The 21,715-nt window shown below is 54.3% G+C and overlaps 1 protein-coding gene across 1 annotated transcript in view; it reads right to left on the reverse strand.

Annotated features, from left to right (window-relative positions):
- Positions 1-21,715, reverse strand: part of LOC110534844 (sarcoplasmic/endoplasmic reticulum calcium ATPase 1) — a 115,937-nt gene that overhangs the window by 11,751 nt on the left and 82,471 nt on the right. The window contains exons 13-19 of the mRNA XM_036989612.2: positions 10,926-11,057; positions 4,563-4,682; positions 4,131-4,349; positions 3,277-3,612; positions 2,287-2,507; positions 1,554-1,756; positions 1,266-1,351 (exon numbers count right to left, since the gene is read on the reverse strand). Of these exons, the coding sequence (XP_036845507.1) occupies positions 1,266-1,351; positions 1,554-1,756; positions 2,287-2,507; positions 3,277-3,612; positions 4,131-4,349; positions 4,563-4,682; positions 10,926-11,057 (1,317 nt within the window). The remainder of the gene's footprint in view (positions 1-1,265; positions 1,352-1,553; positions 1,757-2,286; positions 2,508-3,276; positions 3,613-4,130; positions 4,350-4,562; positions 4,683-10,925; positions 11,058-21,715) is intronic.

Below are 21,715 nucleotides of genomic sequence, written 5' to 3' on the forward strand. Positions count from 1 at the left end.
GTAGATACATGAATTATACTCTTGAGTATTATTCCAAAGCTTCTTACATGGTCTTAGATGAACTTGACTGACTTCCCACAAGTAAATGATCAGAACATTCGGAGAACACAGTGTGTGTGAATGTGTGCTGTGTCCACAGGAAGTGACCTAACCCCCCTGAGACAGGCTGTGTTGGGTCCCAGATCAGATCCGAACCCCACAGCAGCTGCGGGAGACCCTTGGACTCAGTTCCTCTCCTCCTCCTCCTCTCCTGTTCTTCCTGTTTCTCTAGCATTCTTCTTCCTGTTTCTCTAACATTCTTCTTCCTGTTTCTCCAACATTCTTCTTCCTGTTTCTCCAACATTCTTCTTCCTGTTTCTCTAACATTCTTCTTCCTGTTTCTCTAACATTCTTCTTCCTGTTTCTCTAACATTCTTCTTCCTGTTTCTCTGAAATTCTTCTTCCTGTTTCTCTAACATTCTTCTTCCTGTTTCTCTAACATTCTTCTTCCTGTTTCTCTGAAATTCTTCTTCCTGTTTCTCTAACATTCTTCTTCCTGTTTCTCTGACATTCTTCTTCCTTCTCTCAGACCACATGTCTCATTCTCCTCCAATTCTATTGCTCTGTTTGTATGACCCCTAGAGACCGTCGTCACGGCAAACAGCTGATGGGGTAACCTGGGGCTGACCATAAGAACAGCCAAATCCAGTCCAGATCAGTCCTACGTGATAAAGCACTATGGTCTGAAAACAGACACACACAAACACACACACACACACACACACGAGGTGATTCAAAAGTGACTTTCCACCAGAACTTTTCTAGGGGCGGCAGAGATAAGATATGACCTCATGGAACTCTTCAATATCAATTAACTCAAACTATCAGTAAAATCTGATTTTAAAAAACAACAACAGATAAACGGTATAACGCGGACCGTGAAGAGAGACAATCTCTCTCTCACACACACACACACACACACACACACACACACACACACAGTTATATTGTTATAATGTAATAATGACTGTATAATGTTATAATGTTATGTTTTTATGTATGTAGGCTGTTGTTTTGTTGCGATGTCATTGTTTTAACCCTGTTTGGACCTTAGGAAGACTAATGGGGATCCTAATACATATTCAATACTAGGTCTTACTGTACTCATTAGGACACACTGTAGCATTGGACAGTCCCTCCCTGTTTCAGTCTGTTTTCTTCCACTTGGTGTCTAATGAATAAGGCCCTAGTGAAGTCTTTGTAATGGTATGTTTGTTTCCACTCACCAGCTGGTAGAAGGACACGTGAGGACCTTCATCATCAAACAAGTACCACCAGGTGGCAGCACCCACCGTGCCCAGACCAACATACCCTGCAAGGACACACAGTCAGACAGAGACCCAGCAACAGTGAGATCCAAGTCCATCATGATTTAATCCCCAATGGATAATCTTTAAGTAGCTAGCATGAAACTAATGATTATAGCTCACAAGAATACATTACGAATACAAGAGAGTCTGAATGAGCTGCCGATGTATTCTAACCAGTGTCCAGTAGACCAGACAGTGTCTCACCTCCGATGGCCAGGTATCTGAAGAACAGCCACCCAGAGATGAGGGGCTCCTTGGGGTTGCGGGGCGGCTTGTCCATGATGTCCAGGTCTGGGGGGTTGAAGCCCAGGGCAGTCGCAGGGAGACCATCTGTCACCAGGTTGACCCACAGCAACTGGACCGGGATCAGAGCCTCAGGAAGACCCAAGATGGCCGTCAAGAAAATGCTTCCAGACAGCGAGGGGGGGAAAAACACATCAGAAAGACATAAAGACCAGAGTCAGTATTCCTGAGAACTCTGGTTAGGAGTCTGGACGACGTATGTGTGTCTGTCTGATGTGGTGGGCTTGCATTACTATCGTCATGGATACTGGAAATCCCCCAGACCCAACAAGGAGAGTAAAACAAGGACATTTCCCAGGTCCTCACGAGGACAAACGGCTATTTTAGGGGCTAGGTTCAGGGTAAAATGTTAATTTAATTCGATTTAACTCGGCAAGTCAGTTAAGAACAAATTCTTATTTACAATGACGGCCTACACAAAAGGCCTCCTGCGGCGGCCGGGGGCCTGGGATAATTCCAAAAAATAAATAAATACAATATAAATATAGGACAAAAAAAAACACACAAGAGACAACACTGCATGGTTAATGTTAGGGGAAATAGCATTTTGAATGGTAATCAATTTTAGGTCCCCACAAGGATAGTAAAACGTACGCTCTGTGTGTGTGTGTGCAGTGCATGCGTCAGTGCTTACCAGACGACCTCTCCCACGTTGGAGCTGATGAGGTAGCGGATGAACTGTTTCATGTTGTTGTAGATGGCCCTGCCCTCCTCCACAGCCGCCACGATGGTAGAGAAGTTATCGTCAGACAGAACCATCTCAGATGCTGACTTCGCCACAGCTGTGCCCGAGCCCATGGCAATGCCAATCTCTGCCTTCTTCAGGGCTGGCGCGTCATTCACCCCATCACCAGTCTGTGGAGAGAGGGAGGAATATTGAATCATTTCTTTATTTAATAGTGTTAGACTCTTATGGGTTAATAAGATGTTATACAGACATGAGATTGGAAAGTTGATCTATCACAGAACTCTTTCATTGTCAAGGCAAGTCAGAATTAGATTGGCCCAGAAGTGATTTATCCAAAGAATTAGCTCGAACATATCAATGAATTCATTTATTAATTTGCACACCAATGAAACAAGATCAATATTAATCTAGATCAAGTCAGGATTATAATGAAATAAGGTCAATATTAATCTAGATCAAGTCAGGATTATAATGAAATAAGGTCAATATTAATCTAGATCAAGTCAGGATTATAATGAAATAAGGTCAATATTAATCTAGATCAAATCAGGATTATAATGAAATAAGGTCAATATTAATCTAGATCAAATCAGGATTATAATGAAATAAGGTCAATATTAATCTAGATCAAGTCAGGATTATAATGAAATAAGGTCAATATTAATCTAGATCAAGTCAGGATTATAATGAAATAAAGTCAATATTAATCTAGATCAAGTCAGGATTATAATGAAATAAGGTAAATATTAATCCAGATCATGTCAGGATTATAATAAAATAAAGTCCATATTAATCTAGATCAAATCAGGATTATAATGAAATAAGGTCAATATTAATCTAGATCAAGTCAGGATTATAATGAAATTAGGCGCTGAGCTCCCACAGCCATTCAGTTAAAGGACTAGGGGAGGAGCTGTGTGTCAACCCTCGTCTCACCATGGCAGTGATCTCATCAAACGACTGCAGGAAGCCCACAATCTTAGACTTGTGGGCAGGCTCCACGCGGGCAAAGCACCGTGCCCTCTTCACAGCGTCTCTCTGGGAGTCTATGGGCAGGTCATCAAACTCTCGGCCCGTGTAGGCCTTGCCCACTACATCCTCATCCTCGCCGAAGATACCGATGCGTCGGCAGATGGCCACGGCCGTGCCCTTGTTGTCCCCGGTGATCATGATGACACGGATGCCAGCCTCGGCGCACAGCTGGATGGAACCAATCACCTCCTTCCTGGGCGGGTCCAGCATACCCACACAGCCAACGAACGTTAGGCCCGTCTGGGGAGAGAGGTAGAGAGAGAGACAGAGGAGGAGGAGGAGGAGCGAGAGACAGAGGAGGACGAGGAGGAGGAGCGAGAGACAGAGGAGGAGCGAGGAGGAGCGAGAGACAGAGGAGGACGAGGAGGAGGAGCGAGAGACAGAGGAGGAGCGAGGAGGAGCGAGAGACAGAGGAGGAGCGAGGAGGAGCGAGAGAGCAAGAGCGGAGGAGGGAAGGGTAGAGGGGAAAGACAGTATAATGAACCAGCAAGCACCAGATGGATAAAGGTCAAACACCCAGTCAAGCATTCAAATACAACCTGGATGTAGCGAAGGATCGATCCCCGGCTTCACCGTAGAACTAAACCATTTCAAATATGATGATCGTTATCAATTCTTTCAATGTGGATGGTCTTTCCCAACAGGAACCAGTTCAACTTTTTTTTTAAAACACAACAACATTCTTCGCTTTTTTGAGTGAGTATTCTCCTGCCCACGAGTCTGGCATTCACCCAGCTTCTTGTTCGTCTCTGACTGACCTCATACTCAGCAAACTTGGTGGAGTTCTCCAGATCCATGTCCTGTTGTCTAGGTGGCGAGTCCCGTGTGGCCATGCCCAGGCATCTCAGCGTGTCCCTGCCCGTGCCCCAGTCCCTGATCAGGGAGGTGAGCTGCTCTTTCAGGGGCATGGTCAGCGCCACCTTCCCTGTGCCAACACGCAGGTACTGGCAACGCTCCATCACACTCTCTGGGGCACCCTGTGGGAGTGGAGGGGTGGGCGGGATATAGATATATATTTAGTGTGTGTGTGTGCGCGCGTGTGTCAGTATGTGTGTCTGTCTGTATGTGTGTGTCTGTGTTAGAGGGGTCAAAAGGTCACAATGGACATCCAAGCTCCTCTCCCACTCTGGCTTATAGAGAAAATGCATAGAGTCTCGGTCGGGTCGGGTCGGGTCTGTCTGTGTGTGTACCTTGATGAACATCTTGCACCCAGAGCCTGTTTTGTTGGTGGGGGTACAGTACACAGACATGGACTTGCGGTCCCGAGAGAACTCCAGAGTAAACTCTTTCTTCATCAGCTGTCTGATCACCTGGTAGAAGAGAGAAAGAGGGAGGTGAGAGAGAGGCAGGTGAGATGGAGGACGAGAGAGAGGGGCAGGTGAGATGGAGGGAGAGAGAGAGGGGCAGGTGAGATGGAGGGAGAGAGAGAGGGGCAGGTGAGATGGAGGGAGAGAGAGAGGCAGGTGAGATGGAGGATGAGAGAGAGGGGCAGGTGAGATGGAGGGAGAGAGAGAGGGGCAGATGAGATGGAGGGAGAGAGAGAGGGGCAGATGAGATGGAGGGAGAGAGAGAGGGGCAGGTGAGATGGAGGGAGAGAGAGAGGGGGGCAGATGAGATGGAGGGAGAGAGAGAGGGGCAGATGAGATGGAGGGAGAGAGAGAGGGGCAGATGAGATGGAGGGAGAGAGAGAGGGGCAGATGAGATGGAGGGTGAGAGAGAGGGGCAGATGAGATGGAGGGAGAGAGAGAGGGTCAGATGAGATGGAGGTTGAGAGAGAGGGGCAGATGAGATGGAGGGAGAGAGAGAGGGGCAGATGAGATGGAGGGAGAGAGAGAGGGTCAGATGAGATGGAGGGCGAGAGAGAGGGGCAGATGAGATGGAGGGTGAGAGAGAGGGGCAGATGAGATGAAGGGCGAGAGAGGGGGGCAGATGAGATGGAGGGTGAGAGAGAGGGGCAGATGAGATGGAGGGCGAGACAGCGGGGCAGGTGAGATGGAGGGCGAGAGAGAGGGGCAGGTGAGATGGAGGGCGAGAGAGAGGGGCAGGTGAGATGGAGGGCGAGAGAGAGGGGCAGATGAGATGGAGGGCGAGAGAGAGGGGCAGATGAGATGGAGGGCGAGAGAGAGGGGCAGATGAGATGGAGGGCGAGAGAGAGGGGCAGATGAGATGGAGGGCGAGAGAGAGGGGCAGATGAGATGGAGGGCGAGAGAGAGGGGCAGATGAGATGGAGGGCGAGAGAGAGGGGCAGATGAGATGGAGGGCGAGAGAGCGGGGCAGATGAGATGGAGGGCGAGAGAGAGGGGCAGATGAGATGGAGGGCGAGAGAGCGGGTTAAGTGGGCTTGTTTGTGGACCTGTCAGTGTAAGCCGGTGCCCAAGATGTATATTCCAGACAGGCATGTTAGTGGGCACCTGTGGGGGACTGGGGGGCTTGACTCTGGCTTGGCTGTGTTGTTGTTGTTGTTGTTATAAAGGGGGCACTTATGGGCCAGGTGGGAGACAGAGTGGGAGGTTTCTCTGGCTGCTGACACCTAATGGATAGGGCTCAATAAGAGGGTGATGTCTGGGGGAGGGAGTCTTGGCTGGGCTGCTGACACCTAATGGATAGGGCTCAATAAGAGGGTCCGGGGGAGGGAGTCTTGGCTGGGCTGCTGACACCTAATGGATAGGGCTCAATAAGAGGGTCCGGGGGAGGGAGTCTTGGCTGGGCTGCTGACACCTAATGGATAGGGCTCAATAAGAGGGTCCGGGGGAGGGAGTCTTGGCTGGGCTGCTGACACCTAATGGATAGGGCTCATTAAGAGGGTCTGGGGGAAAGAGTCTTGGCTGGGCTGCTGACACCTAATGAATAGGGCTCAATAAGAGGGTCTGGGGCAGGGAATCTTGGCTGGGCTGCTGACACTTAATGGATAGGGCTCAATAAGAGGGTGATGTCTGGGGGAGGGAGTCTTGGCTGGGCTGCTGACACCTAATGGATAGGGCTCAATAAGAGGGTCCGGGGGAGGGAGTCTTGGCTGGGCTGCTGACACCTAATGGATAGGGCTCATTAAGAGGGTCTGGAGGAGGGAGTCTTGGCTGGGCTGCTGACACCTAATGGATAGGGCTCAATAAGAGGGTCCGGTGGAGGGAGTCTTGGCTGGGCTGCTGACACCTAATGGATAGGGCTCAATAAGAGGGTGATGTCCGGGAGAGGGAGTCTTGGCTGGGCTGCTGACACCTAATGGATAGGGCTCAATAAGAGGGTCTGGGGGAGGGAGTCTTGGCTGGGCTGCTGACACCTAATGGATAGGGCTCCTCAATAAGAGGGTCTGGGGGAGGGAATCTTGGCTGGGCTGCTGACACTTAATGGATAGGGCTCAATAAGAGGATGATGTCTGGGGGAGGGAGTCTTGGCTGGGCTGCTGACACCTAATGGATAGGGCTCAATAAGAAGGTGATGTCTGGGGGAGGGAGTCTTGGCTGGGCTGCTGACACCTAATGGATAGGGCTCAATAAGAGGGTCCGGGGGAGGGAGTCTTGGCTGGGCTGCTGACACCTAATGGATAGGTCTCAATAAGAGGGTGATGTCCGGGAGAGGGAGTCTTGGCTGGGCTGCTGACAACTAATGGATAGGGCTCAATAAGAGGGTCTGGGGGAGGGAGTCTTGGCTGGGCTGCTGACACCTAATGGATAGGGCTCAATAAGAGGGTCTGGGGGAGGGAGTCTTGGCTGGGCTGCTGACACCTAAAGGATAGGGCTCAATAAGAGGGTCCGGGAGAGGGAGTCTTGGCTGGGCTGCTGACACCTAATGGATAGGGCTCAATAAGAAGGTCTGGGGGAGGGAGTCTTGGCTGGGCTGCTGACACCTAATGGATAGGGCTCAATAAGAAGGTCTGGGGGAGGGAGTCTTGGCTGGGCTGCTGACACCTAATGGATAGGGCTCAATAAGAGGGTCCGGGGGAGGGAGTCTTGGCTGGGCTGCTGACACCTAATGGATAGGGCTCATTAAGAGGGTCTGGGGGAAGGAGTCTTGGCTGGGCTGCTGACACCTAATGGATAGGGCTCAATAAGAGGGTCTGGGAGAGGGAGTCTTGGCTGGGCTGCTGACACCTAATGGATAGGGCTCAATACGAGCGTCTGGGGGAGGGAGTCTTGGCTGGGCTGCTGACACCTAATGGATAGGGCTCAATAAGAAGGTCTGGGGGAGGGAGTCTTGGCTGGGCTGCTGACACCTAATGGATAGGGCTCAATAAGAAGGTCTGGGGGAGGGAGTCTTGGCTGGGCTGCTGACACCTAATGGATAGGGCTCAATAAGAGGGTCCGGGGGAGGGAGTCTTGGCTGGGCTGCTGACACCTAATGGATAGGGCTCATTAAGAGGGTCTGGGGGAAGGAGTCTTGGCTGGGCTGCTGACACCTAATGGATAGGGCTCAATAAGAGGGTCTGGGAGAGGGAGTCTTGGCTGGGCTGCTGACACCTAATGGATAGGGCTCAATACGAGCGTCTGGGGGAGGGAGTCTTGGCTGGGCTGCTGACACCTAATGGATAGGGCTCAATAAGAGGGTCTGGGAGAGGGAGTCTTGGCTGGGCTGCTGACACCTAATGGATAGGGCTCAATAAGAGGGTCCGGGGGAGGGAGTCTTGGCTGGGCTGCTGACGCATGAGCTGCGTGCGGTTCAGTATGACAGAATGGCGTGCAGCGTTGAATTCAACGGGAAACAGTACTGTACTCAACGACCAGTTGAAAAACTTGATTATGGTGGCACAAGAGGGCAATTACCATATGGCGTGGCTGGACGAGTTTTGCAATTTCAGACAGTCACACCCACATGGATCAGGCCACACCCATATTGCTCAGGCCACACCCACCAAACAGGAGCACATGTACCACAAAGGCTGTTGAAGAACGGTGTACACCATTTTTGGGGGAAACGTCACGCAATGTAGCCAACTGAACCTACCCATAAAGGATGAGACACCAAACACCATGTCTACTCTTGACTGGGAGGTTGGACTGTGTTGTTGTGATGGAGGGAGGGGTCTATCAGACCAGGTGGGGGACTAGGACTGGGAGGTTGGACTGTGTAGTTGTGATGGAGGGAGGGGTCTATCAGACCAGGTGGGGGACTAGGACTGGGAGGTTGGACTGTGTAGTTGTGATGGAGGGAGGGGTCTATCAGACCAGGTGGGGGACTAGGACTGGGAGGTTTGACTGTGTTGTTGTGATGGAGGGAGGGGTCTATCAGACCAGGTGGGGGACTAGGACTGGGAGGTTGGACTGTGTTGTTGTGATGGAGGGAGGGGTCTATCAGACCAGGTGGGGGGACCAGGACTGGGAGGTTGGACTGTGTAGTTGTGATGGAGGGAGGGGTCTATCAGACCAGGTGGGGGACTAGGACTGGGAGGTTGGACTGTGTAGTTGTGATGGAGGGAGGGGTCTATCAGACCAGGTGGGGGACTAGGACTGGGAGGTTTGACTGTGTTGTTGTGATGGAGGGAGAGGTCTATCAGACCAGGTGGGGGACTAGGACTGGGAGGTTGGACTGTGTTGTTGTGATGGAGGGAGGGGTCTATCAGACCAGGTGGGGGGACCAGGACTGGGAGGTTTGTTGTTGGGGTGTAATCATTATTCTACACCGTAGCTAACTGCCTCGCAACGGAAAACAATTTGCAGCAAATTAAGGCACTTCCCTGTTTGGTTCGTAATGAAAACACCCTGATGGTGCTCTAACATCCTGTCTGAACACTCAGCCAATGGCACCAGACAGACAATTGGGCAAGTGTGTACATATGAATCAATGTGGGCCAGACAGGACCCTCTGTCTGTGAAGCTCCAGTGACAACAGATGATTCAGCGATAAAGGTCCTCTGATGTTACAGAGGACCCTGACACCACTTAGGCTTTACAAAAGTAGCACAATTATTGGCAAAAGAGCTAATCCGATTGGTCAAAAGACTAATTAGTTCAGAAAAATAAATATCAGAATTAGGCTGCCTGTGTAAACACACCCTTGAAAAAGGTACAACTCAACTTGGCTTTAATTAAGCTTGTAGTGAAGTGTATAGTTACCAGGGAACACAGCCCTGCTTTCACACCCTTCAACATCTGCCAAATAACAACTGCTATAAATACATGAGAATATAGCATGTTGGTCTAAATAGCAAGGATCTTAAATGGCTGTATAGTGTAGTGGCTTCTGATAGAGCATTAACAGTAGGGGTCACCCAGGCTCCAGTTACACAGCTATGTGAGTTATCAGGCTGGTAGTCAGGTAGAAACAATATCATCCACTTCTCCTCTCTCCCTGTCTCCCATTCCCTTCCCTTCATCCCATACTGTCACCGCTCTCCCTCCCACCCTTTCCCCACAGCCTCCCTCCCTCCCTTCTCTCTCTCTCCCTCCCACTCCCCCTTCATCCCTACCTTCTCCTAACCCCCTCCCACCCTTCCCCCACAGCCTCCCTCCCAACATCCCTTCTCCCCAGCCTCCCTCCCGTCTCTCTCTCTCCCCCTCCCTCCATCACTACCTTCTCCTCACCCCTCCCCTCCCACCCTTCCCCCCCAGCCTCCCTCCCTTCTCCTCTCCCTCTCCCACCCTTCCCCCACAGCCTCCCTCCCAACATCCCTTCTCCCCACCCTCCCTCCCTTCTCTCGCTCTCCCCCTCCCTCCATCCCTACCTTCTCCTCTCCCCTCCCACCCTTCCCCCACAGCCTCCCTCCCAACATCCCTTCTCCCCAGCCTCTCCCTCTCCCTCCATCCCTACCTTCTCCTCTCCCCCTCCCACCCTTCCCCCACAGCCTCCCTCCCAACATCCCTTCTCCCTAGCCTCCCTCCCTCCCTTCTCTCTCTCTCTCTCTCTCTCCCCCTCCCTCCATCCCTACCTTCTCCTCTCCCCTCCCTCCGATCCTCCCTCCCAGCTCAGACAGTTATGTCCTGGAGACATGATGCCAGGGGACTCAAGACACTTGACAGATGTCCTCACAGAAAGACAGCCACTGGGCCAAAATTCCTCTTCGTCCCATCACAAAAACAAAAGACGTGGAACATGAGTACAAGTCGATCTAGTGACGGCAGAACATAGTTACACACAGTTTCACCTCAAAAATCCTTCACCGTCAACTAGTGCATTAGTAGGAAACCTCTTCCTTTTCCCCCTGTGGAAAGCCCTAACAGAGAGCTGGAAAGTTTAGCTAACCTCTTCATAAACCCCCGGCTTGTCTAAATATTATCCTCTCTAGCCTCTGAGGACAGGACTTGTGACAGGGTTTTTTTTCTTCTCATTGTGGGACTGCTGGGGATATGAATGGAGTTCAGTGGAAAAACTTGAAAACGCAGGTCATTGACAAGAACACAGGGAGTTAGTCTCTCTCTCTCGTGTCTTCCTGTCACAGTGTCATTGGTCATGCACAGAGAGAAGGAAAGACGCACCACTTCTCAATGGGGGGGGGGGGCTTGTTAAGCTGTTAAGGAGCCTTTTGGACCTAGACTTGGTGCTCCGGTACTGCTTGCTGTGCGGTAGCAGAGAGAACAGTCTATGACCAGACTTCCCCTCAGTGTTTCCCCCTCGTTGCTTACTGAGTTGCAGGCGCCGGCGCGCTCCACCTTGCTGAGGCCTGACACGTCAGTCTTGAACACGTTCATCTTCTCCACCAGTGTAGTGAGGGCCGTCTCTGTCGCCTCACCCACCTTCTCATACACTCCTTTGACCTGGGACAGGAGAGAGGATAGGTAAGTCGAAAGCTTTGAAACACACTGTCATTCAGAAAGACAGAGACATAAGAACAAACACCATTGTAAATACAACCCATATTTATGTTTATTTATTTTTCCCTTTTGTACTTTAACTATTTGCACATAATACGACATTTGTAATGTCTATTATTTTGTAACTTTTGTGAGTGTAATGTTTACTGTTCATTTTTATTGTTTATTATATAGTTAACTTGCTTTGGCAATGTTAAAATATGTTTAAAGCCCTTAAATTGAATTGAGAGAGGGAATTATGATGCGAGAAGTCCACTGGGTTTTCATAGGGCATATCTCTGCCCACACCATCTGTCTGTCCACCCAGCTGAACCACACCACGATGTAAACTCAGCAAAAAAAGTAACTTCCTCTCACTGTCAACTGCGTTTATTTTCAGCAAACTTAACATGTGTAAATATTTGTATGAACATAAGATTCAACAACTGAGACATAAACTGAACAGGTTCCACAGACATGTGTCTAACAGAAATTGAATAATGTGTCCCTGAACAAAGGGGGGCCAAATGAAAAGTAACAGTCAGTGTCTGGTGTGGCCACCAGCTGCATTAAGTTCTGCAGTGCATCTCCTCCTCATAGACTGCACCAGATTTCCCAGTTCTTGCTGTGAGATGTTACCTCACTCTTCCACCAAAGCACCTGCAAGTTCCCGGACATTTCTGGGGGGAATGGCCCTAGCCCTCACCCTCCGATCCAACAGGTCCCATACGTGCTCAATGGGAATGAGATCCAGGCTCTTCGCTGGCCATGGTAGAACACTGACATTCCTGTCTTTCCTGTCATTCCTGCAGGAAATCACACACAAAACGAGCAGTATGGCTGGTGGCATTGTCATGCTGGAGGGTCATGTCAGGAAGAGCCTGCAGGAAGGGTACCACATGAGGGACTCGTCAATGAAGAGCACTTTTTGCCAGTCCTGTCTGGTCCAGTGACGGTGGGTTTGTGCCCATAGGCGACGTTGTTGCCGGTGATGTCTGGTGAGGACCTGTCTTACAACGGGCCTACAAGCCCCCAGTCCAGCCTCCCTCAGCCTATTGCGGACAGTCTGAGCACTGATGGAGGGATTGTGCATTCCTGGTGTAACTCGGGAAGTTGTTGTTGCCATCCTGTACCTGTCTCGCAGGTGTGATGTTCATATGCACCGATCATGTGCAGGTGTTGTTATACGTGGTCTGCCACTGCGAGGACGATCAGCTGTCTGTCCTGTCTACCTGTAGCTCTGTCTTAGGCGTCTCTTGGTACGAACATTGCAATGTATTGCCCTGGCCACATCTGCAGTCCTCATGCCTCCTTGCAGTATGCCTAAGGCACGTTTACGCAGATGAGCAGGGACCCTGGGCATCCTCCTTTTGGTGTTTTTCAGAGTCAGTAGAAAGGCCTCTTTAGTGTCCTAAGTCTTCATAACTGTGACCTTAATTGCCTACCGTCTGTAAGCTCTTAGTGTCTTAACGACCGTTCCACAGGTGCATGTTCATTAATGGTTTATGGTTCATTGAACAAGCATGGGAAACAGTGGTTTAAACCCTTTACAATGAAGATCTGTGAAGTTATTTGGATTTTTACCAACTATCTTTGAAAGACAAGAGTTCTGAAAAAGGGACGTTTCTTTTTTTTTGCTGAGTTTATAAAACCCCCAGGCTCCTCCAACCTCCGACATCAGGGTCCACCACTCTCCCTCTCCACAGAGCTGCTCTTTCTCCATCATGTCTATTTGGGGAAGCCAGGGTTTCATTCTACTGCTTAACTGTCACAAAATGGCATCTTCTCAGCGTTTGAGTTTCTTCCAATTAGACCATGCCATATCTTCAGCTTCCCTTTACACGCAGCATGGTTACCATAGCACCATGGTGATGACAGAGAGGTGAGAAAACAGAATCACACATCAGAGTAAAATTGGATTGGCAATTGTAGAAGACTCCCGTGTGTGTGCGTGTGTGTGTGTGTGTGTGCGTGCCTTGGTCATGATTCATGCATTCAGGGCAATGTAATAGGTGGTTTGTATACATAGCTAAGTTCATGAAGACATTTGCCAGCTTGTCTTACTGGCACAAAGACCCGTCTCTAAGAGACGAGTCTGATTTGCTTAGCAACCACACTCATTTGTTAGTCCAACTCCACATTGATGACGACATCAGTCAAACCTAGGAGAAAGGAGGAACAACAGATGTGCAGCCATGTCTCAGTGTGTGTGTGTGTGTGTGTGTGTGTGTGTGTGTGTGTGTGCACGTAAATAGGGGATGCTTATATTTGTCCTGTTTCATTCATCTATAACTGTGTAACCTGTACAATTGTGTATTGGAAATGTGTTTCATTTGCATATCCCCACTCAGAGAGTGGGGACACGACAAGGGTCACGACAAGGGTTACCATATCCCAACTCCCCCTGAGACCCTCAGAGAGTGGGGCCACCCTGAGACACCCCCAGAGAGTGGGGTCACCATATCCCAACTCCCCCTGAGACCCTCAGAGAGTGGGGCCACGACAAGGGTCACCATATCCTAACTGCCCTTGAGACACCCTCAGAGAGTGGGGCCACGACCAGGGTCACCATATCCCAACTCCCCCTGAGACACCCTCAGAGAGTGGGGCCACGACCAGGGTCACCATATCCCAACTCCCCCTGAGACACCCTCAGAGAGTGGGGCCACGACAAGGGTCACCATATCCCAACTGCCCCTGAAACACCCTCAGAGAGTGGGGCAACGACCAGGGTCACCATATCCCAACTCCCAGTGAGACACCCTCAGAGAGTGGGGCTACCCTGAGACACCCTCAGAGAGTGGGGTCACCATATCCCAACTTCCCCTTGAGACACCCTCAGAGAGTGGGGCCACCATATCCCAACTCCCCCTGAGACACCCTCAGAGAGTGGGGCCACGACCAGGGTCACCATATCCCAACTCCCCCTGAGACACCCTCAGAGAGTGGGGCCACGACTAGGGTCACCATATCCTAACTGCCCCTGAGACACCCTCAGAGAGTGGGGCCACTCTGAGACACCCTCAGAGAGTGGGCCACGACAAGGGCCACCATATCCCAACTCCCCCTGAGACACCCTCAGAGAGTGGGGCCACCCTGAGACACCCTCAGAGAGTGGGGCCACTCTGAGACACCCTCAGAGAGTGGGGTCACCATATCCCAACTTCCCCCAGAGACACCCTCAGAGAGTGGGGCCACCATATCCCAACTCCCCCTGAGACACCCTCAGAGAGTGGGGCCACCATATCCCAACTCCCCTTGAGACACCCTCAGAGAGTGGGGCCACGACCAGGGTCACCATATCCCAACTCCCCCTGAGACACCCTCAGAGAGCGGGGCCACGACCAGGGTCACCAAATCCCAACTCCTCTTGAGACACCCTCAGAGAGTGGGGCCACGACAAGGGTCACCATATCCTAACTGCCCCTGAGACACCCTCAGAGAGTGGGGCCACCATATCCCAACTCCCCCTGAGACACCCTCAGAGAGTGGGTCCACCCTGAGACACCCTCAGAGAGTGGGGCCACCCTGAGACACCCTCAGAGAGTGGGGCCACCCTGAGACACCCTCAGAGAGTGGGGCCACCCTGAGACACCCTCAGAGAGTGGGGCCACGACAAGGTTCACCATATCCCAACTCCCCCTGAAACACCCTCAGTGAGTGGGGCCACCCTGAGACACCCTCAGAGAGTGGGGCCACCCTGAGACACCCTCAGAGAGTGGGGCCACCCTGAGACACCCTCAGAGAGTGGGGCCACCCTGAGACACCCTCAGAGAGTGGGGCCACCCTGAGACACCCTCAGAGAGTGGGGCCACCCTGAGACACCCTCAGAGAGTGGGGCCACCCTGAGACACCCTCAGAGAGTGGGGCCACCCTGAGACACCCTCAGAGAGTGGGGCCACCCTGAGACACCCTCAGAGAGTGGGGCCACCCTGAGACACCCTCAGAGAGTGGGGCCACCCTGAGACACCCTCAGAGAGTGGGGCCACGACCAGGGTCACCATATCCCAACTCCCCCTGAGACACCCTCAGAGAGCGGGGCCACGACCAGGGTCACCAAATCCCAACTCCTCTTGAGACACCCTCAGAGAGTGGGGCCACGACAAGGGTCACCATATCCTAACTGCCCCTGAGACACCCTCAGAGAGTGGGGCCACCATATCCCAACTCCCCCTGAGACACCCTCAGAGAGTGGGTCCACCCTGAGACACCCTCAGAGAGTGGGGCCACCCTGAGACACCCTCAGAGAGTGGGGCCACCCTGAGACACCCTCAGAGAGTGGGGCCACCCTGAGACACCCTCAGAGAGTGGGGCCACGACAAGGTTCACCATATCCCAACTCCCCCTGAAACACCCTCAGTGAGTGGGGCCACCCTGAGACACCCTCAGAGAGTGGGGCCACCCTGAGACACCCTCAGAGAGTGGGGCCACCCTGAGACACCCTCAGAGAGTGGGGCCACCCTGAGACACCCTCAGAGAGTGGGGCCACCCTGAGACACCCTCAGAGAGTGGGGCCACCCTGAGACACCCTCAGAGAGTGGGGCCACCCTGAGACACCCTCAGAGAGTGGGGCCACCCTGAGACACCCTCAGAGAGTGGGGCCACCCTGAGACACCCTCAGAGAGTGGGGCCACCCTGAGACACCCTCAGAGAGTGGGGCCACCCTGAGACACCCTCAGAGAGTGGGGCCACGACCAGGGTCACCATATCCCAACTCCCCCTGAGACACCCTCAGAGAGCGGGGCCACGACCAGGGTCACCAAATCCCAACTCCTCTTGAGACACCCTCAGAGAGTGGGGCCACGACAAGGGTCACCATATACTAACTGCCCCTGAGACACCCTCAGAGAGTGCGGCCACGACAAGGTTCACCATATCCCAACTCCCCCTGAAACACCCTCAGTGAGTGGGGCCACCCTGAGACACCCTCAGAGAGTGGGGCCACCCTGAGACACCCTCAGAGAGTGGGGCCACCCTGAGACACCCTCAGAGAGTGGGGCCACCCTGAGACACCCTCAGAGAGTGGGGCCACGACCAGGGTCACCATATCCCAACTCCCCCTGAGACACCCTCAGAGAGCGGGGCCACGACCAGGGTCACCAAATCCAAATCCTCTTGAGACACCCTCAGAGAGTGGGGCCACGACAAGGGTCACCATATCCTAACTGCCCCTGAGACACCCTCAGAGAGTGGGGCCACCATGTCCCAACTCCCCCTGAGACACCCTCAGAGAGTGGGGCCACGACCAGGGTCACCATATCCCAACTCCCCTGAGACACCCTCAGAGAGTGGGGCCACGACAAGGGTCACCATATCCCAACTGCCCCTGAAACACCCTCAGAGAGTGGGGCAACGACCAGGGTCACCATATCCCAACTCCCAGTGAGACACCCTCAGAGAGTGGGGCCACCCTGAGACACCCTCAGAGAGTGGGGTCACCATATCCCAACTTCCCCTTGAGACACCCTCAGAGAGTGGGGCCACCATATCCCAACTCCCCCTGAGACACCCTCAGAGAGTGGGGCCACGACAAGGGTCACCATATCCCAACTCCGCCTGAGACACCCTCAGAGAGTGGGGCCACGACCAGGGCCACCATATCCCAACTCCCCCTGAGACACCCTCAGAGAGTGGGGCCACCCTGAGACACCCTCAGAGAGTGGGGCCACTCTGAGACACCCTCAGAGAGTGGGGTCACCATATCCCAACTTCCCCCTGAGACACCCTCAGAGAGTGGGGCCACCATATCCCAACTCCCCCTGAGACACCCTCAGAGAGTGGGGCCACCATATCCCAACTCCCCTTGAGACACCCTCAGAGAGTGGGGCCACGACCAGGGTCACCATATCCCAACTCCCCTGAGACACCCTCAGAGAGCGGGCCACGACCAGGGTCACCAAATCCCAACTCCTCTTGAGACACCCTCAGAGAGTGGGGCCACGACAAGGGTCACCATATCCTAACTGCCCCTGAGACACCCTCAGAGAGTGGGTTCACCCTGAGACACCCTCAGAGAGTGGGGCCACCCTGAGACACCCTCAGAGAGTGGGGCCACCCTGAGACACCCTCAGAGAGTGGGGCCACCCTGAGACACCCTCAGAGAGTGGGGCCACCCTGAGACACCCTCAGAGAGTGGGGCCACCCTGAGACACCCTCAGAGAGTGGGGCCACCCTGAGACCCCCTTAGAGAGTGGGGCCACCCTGAGACACCCTCAGAGAGTGGGGCCACCCTGAGACACCCTCAGAGAGTGGGGCCACCCTGAGACACCCTCAGAGAGTGGGGCCACGACCAGGGTCACCATATCCCAACTCCCCCTGAGACACCCTCAGAGAGCGGGGCCACGACCAGGGTCACCAAATCCCAACTCCTCTTGAGACACCCTCAGAGAGTGGGGCCACGACAAGGGTCACCATATCCTAACTGCCCCTGAGACACCCTCAGAGAGTGGGGCCACCCTGAGACACCCTCAGAGAGTGGGGCCACGACAAGGTTCACCATATCCCAACTCCCCCTGAAACACCCTCAGTGAGTGGGGCCACCATGTCCCAACTCCCCCTGAGACACCCTCAGAGAGTGGGGCCACGACCAGGGTCACCATATCCCAACTCCCCCTGAGACACCCTCAGAGAGTGGGGCCACGACAAGGGTCACCATATCCCAACTGCCCCTGAAACACCCTCAGAGAGTGGGGCAACGACCAGGGTCACCATATCCCAACTCCCCCTGAGACACCCTCAGAGAGCGGGGCCACGACCAGGGTCACCAAATCCCAAATCCTCTTGAGACACCCTCAGAGAGTGGGGCCACGACAAGGGTCACCATATCCTAACTGCCCCTGAGACACCCTCAGAGAGTGGGGCCACCATGTCCCAACTCCCCCTGAGACACCCTCAGAGAGTGGGGCCACGACCAGGGTCACCATATCCCAACTCCCCTGAGACACCCTCAGAGAGTGGGGCCACGACAAGGGTCACCATATCCCAACTGCCCCTGAAACACCCTCAGAGAGTGGGGCAACGACCAGGGTCACCATATCCCAACTCCCAGTGAGACACCCTCAGAGAGTGGGGCTACCCTGAGACCCCCTCAGAGAGTGGGGTCACCATATCCCAACTTCCCCTTGAGACACCCTCAGAGAGTGGGGCCACCATATCCCAACTCCCCCTGAGACACCCTCAGAGAGTGGGGCCACGACAAGGGTCACCATATCCCAACTCCGCCTGAGACACCCTCAGAGAGTGGGGCCACTCTGAGACACCCTCAGAGAGTGGGGCCACGACCAGGGCCACCATATCCCAACTCCCCCTGAGACACCCTCAGAGAGTGGGGCTACCCTGAGACCCCCTCAGAGAGTGGGGTCACCATATCCCAACTTCCCCCTGAGACACCCTCAGAGAGTGGGGCCACCATATCCCAACTCCCCCTGAGACACCCTCAGAGAGCGGGCCACGACCAGGGTCACCAAATCCCAACTCCTCTTGAGACACCCTCAGAGAGTGGGGCCACGACCAGGGTCACCATATCCCAACTCCCCTGAGACACCCTCAGAGAGCGGGCCACGACCAGGGTCACCAAATCCCAACTCCTCTTGAGACACCCTCAGAGAGTGGGGCCACGACAAGGGTCACCATATCCTAACTGCCCCTGAGACACCCTCAGAGAGTGGGTTCACCCTGAGACACCCTCAGAGAGTGGGGCCACCCTGAGACACCCTCAGAGTGTGGGGCCACCCTGAGACACCCTCAGAGAGTGGGGCCACCCTGAGACACCCTCAGAGAGTGGGGCCACCCTGAGACACCCTCAGAGAGTGGGGCCACCCTGAGACACCCTCAGAGAGTGGGGCCACCCTGAGACACCCTCAGAGAGTGGGGCCACGACAAGGTTCACCATATCCCAACTCCCCCTGAAACACCCTCAGTGAGTGGGGCCACCCTGAGACACCCTCAGAGAGTGGGGCCACCCTGAGACACCCTCAGAGAGTGGGGCCACCCTGAGACACCCTCAGAGAGTGGGGCCACCCTGAGACACCCTCAGAGAGTGGGGCCACGACCAGGGTCACCATATCCCAACTCCCCCTGAGACACCCTCAGAGAGTGGGGCCACGACAAGGGTCACCATATCCCAACTGCCCCTGAAACACCCTCAGAGAGTGGGGCAACGACCAGGGTCACCATATCCCAACTCCCAGTGAGACACCCTCAGAGAGTGGGGCTACCCTGAGACACCCTCAGAGAGTGGGGTCACCATATCCCAACTTCCCCTTGAGACACCTTCAGAGAGTGGGGCCACCATATCCCAACTCCCCCTGAGACACCCTCAGAGAGTGGGGCCACCATATCCCAACTCCCCCTGAGACACCCTCAGAGAGTGGGGCCACGACCAGGGTCACCATATCCTAACTGCCCCTGAGACACCCTCAGAGAGTGGGGCCACCCTGAGACACACTCAGAGAGTGGGGCCACGACAAGGGTCACCATATCCCAACTCCGCCTGAGACACCCTCAGAGAGTGGGGCCACTCTGAGACACCCTCAGAGAGTGGGGCCACGACCAGGGCCACCATATCCCAACTCCCCCTGAGACACCCTCAGAGAGTGGGGCCACCCTGAGACACCCTCAGAGAGTGGGGTCACCATATCCCAACTTCCCCCTGAGACACCCTCAGAGAGTGGGGCCACCATATCCCAACTCCCCCTGAGACACCCTCAGAGAGTGGGGCCACCATATCCCAACTCCCCTTGAGACACCCTCAGAGAGTGGGGCCACGACCAGGGTCACCATATCCCAACTCCCCCTGAGACACCCTCAGAGAGCGGGGCCACGACCAGGGTCACCAAATCCCAACTCCTCTTGAGACACCCTCAGAGAGTGGGGCCACGACAAGGGTCACCATATCCTAACTGCCCCTGAGACACCCTCAGAGAGTGGGGCCACCATATCCCAACTCCCCCTGAGACACCCTCAGAGAGTGGGGCCACCATATCCCAACTCCCCCTGAGACACCCTCAGAGAGTGGGGCCACCATATCCCAACTCCCCCTGAGACACCCTCAGTGAGTGGGTCCACCCTGAGACACCCTCAGAGAGTGGGGCCACCCTGAGACGCACTCAGAGAGTGGGGCCACGACAAGGGTCACCATATCCCAACTCCCCCTGAAACACCCTCAGTGAGTGGGGCCACCCTGAGACACCCTCAGAGAGTGGGGCCACCCTGAGACACCCTCAGAGAGTGGGGCCACCCTGAGACACCCTCAGAGAGTGGGGCCACCCTGAGACACCCTCAGATAGTGGGGCCACGACCAGGGTCACCATATCCCAACTCCCCCTGAGACACCCTCAGAGAGTGGGGCCAAGACAAGGGTCACCATATCCCAACTGCCCCTGAAACACCCTCAGAGAGTGGGGCAACGACCAGGGTCACCATATCCCAACTCCCAGTGAGACACCCTCAGAGAGTGGGGCTACCCTGAGACACCCTCAGAGAGTGGGGTCACCATATCCCAACTTCCCCTTGAGACACCCTCAGAGAGTGGGGCCACCATATCCCAACTTCCCCCTGAGACACCCTCAGATAGTGGGGCCACGACCAGGGTCACCATATCCCAACTCCCCCTGAGACACCCTCAGAGAGTGGGGCCAAGACAAGGGTCACCATATCCCAACTGCCCCTGAAACACCCTCAGAGAGTGGGGCAACGACCAGGGTCACCATATCCCAACTCCCAGTGAGACACCCTCAGAGAGTGGGGCTACCCTGAGACACCCTCAGAGAGTGGGGTCACCATATCCCAACTTCCCCCTGAGACACCCTCAGATAGTGGGGCCACGACCAGGGTCACCATATCCCAACTCCCCCTGAGACACCCTCAGAGAGTGGGGCCAAGACAAGGGTCACCATATCCCAACTGCCCCTGAAACACCCTCAGAGAGTGGGGCAACGACCAGGGTCACCATATCCCAACTCCCAGTGAGACACCCTCAGAGAGTGGGGCTACCCTGAGACACCCTCAGAGAGTGGGGTCACCATATCCCAACTTCCCCTTGAGACACCCTCAGAGAGTGGGGCCACCATATCCCAACTCCCCCTGAGACACCCTCAGAGAGTGGGGCCACCATATCCCAACTCCCCCTGAGACACCCTCAGAGAGTGGGGCCACGACCAGGGTCACCATATCCCAACTCCCCCTGAGACACCCTCAGAGAGTGGGGCCACGACTAGGGTCACCATATCCTAACTGCCCCTGAGACACCCTCAGAGAGTGGGGCCACCATATCCCAACTCCCCCTGAGACACCCTCAGTGAGTGGGGCCACCCTGAGACACCCTCAGAGAGTGGGGCCACCCTGAGACACCCTCAGAGAGTGGGGCCACCCTGAGACACCCTCAGAGAGTGGGGCCACCCTGAGACACACTCAGAGAGTGGGGCCACGACAAGGGTCACCATATCCCAACTCCGCCTGAGACACCCTCAGAGAGTGGGGCCACTCTGAGACACCCTCAGAGAGTGGGGCCACGACCAGGGCCACCATATCCCAACTCCCCCTGAGACACCCTCAGAGAGTGGGGCCACCCTGAGACACCCTCAGAGAGTGGGGCCACTCTGAGACACCCTCAGAGAGTGGGG

Source organism: Oncorhynchus mykiss, chromosome 10 (assembly GCF_057628025.1).
Source record: "Oncorhynchus mykiss isolate SJ-2025 chromosome 10, ASM5762802v1, whole genome shotgun sequence".
NCBI lineage: Eukaryota > Metazoa > Chordata > Actinopteri > Salmoniformes > Salmonidae > Oncorhynchus > Oncorhynchus mykiss.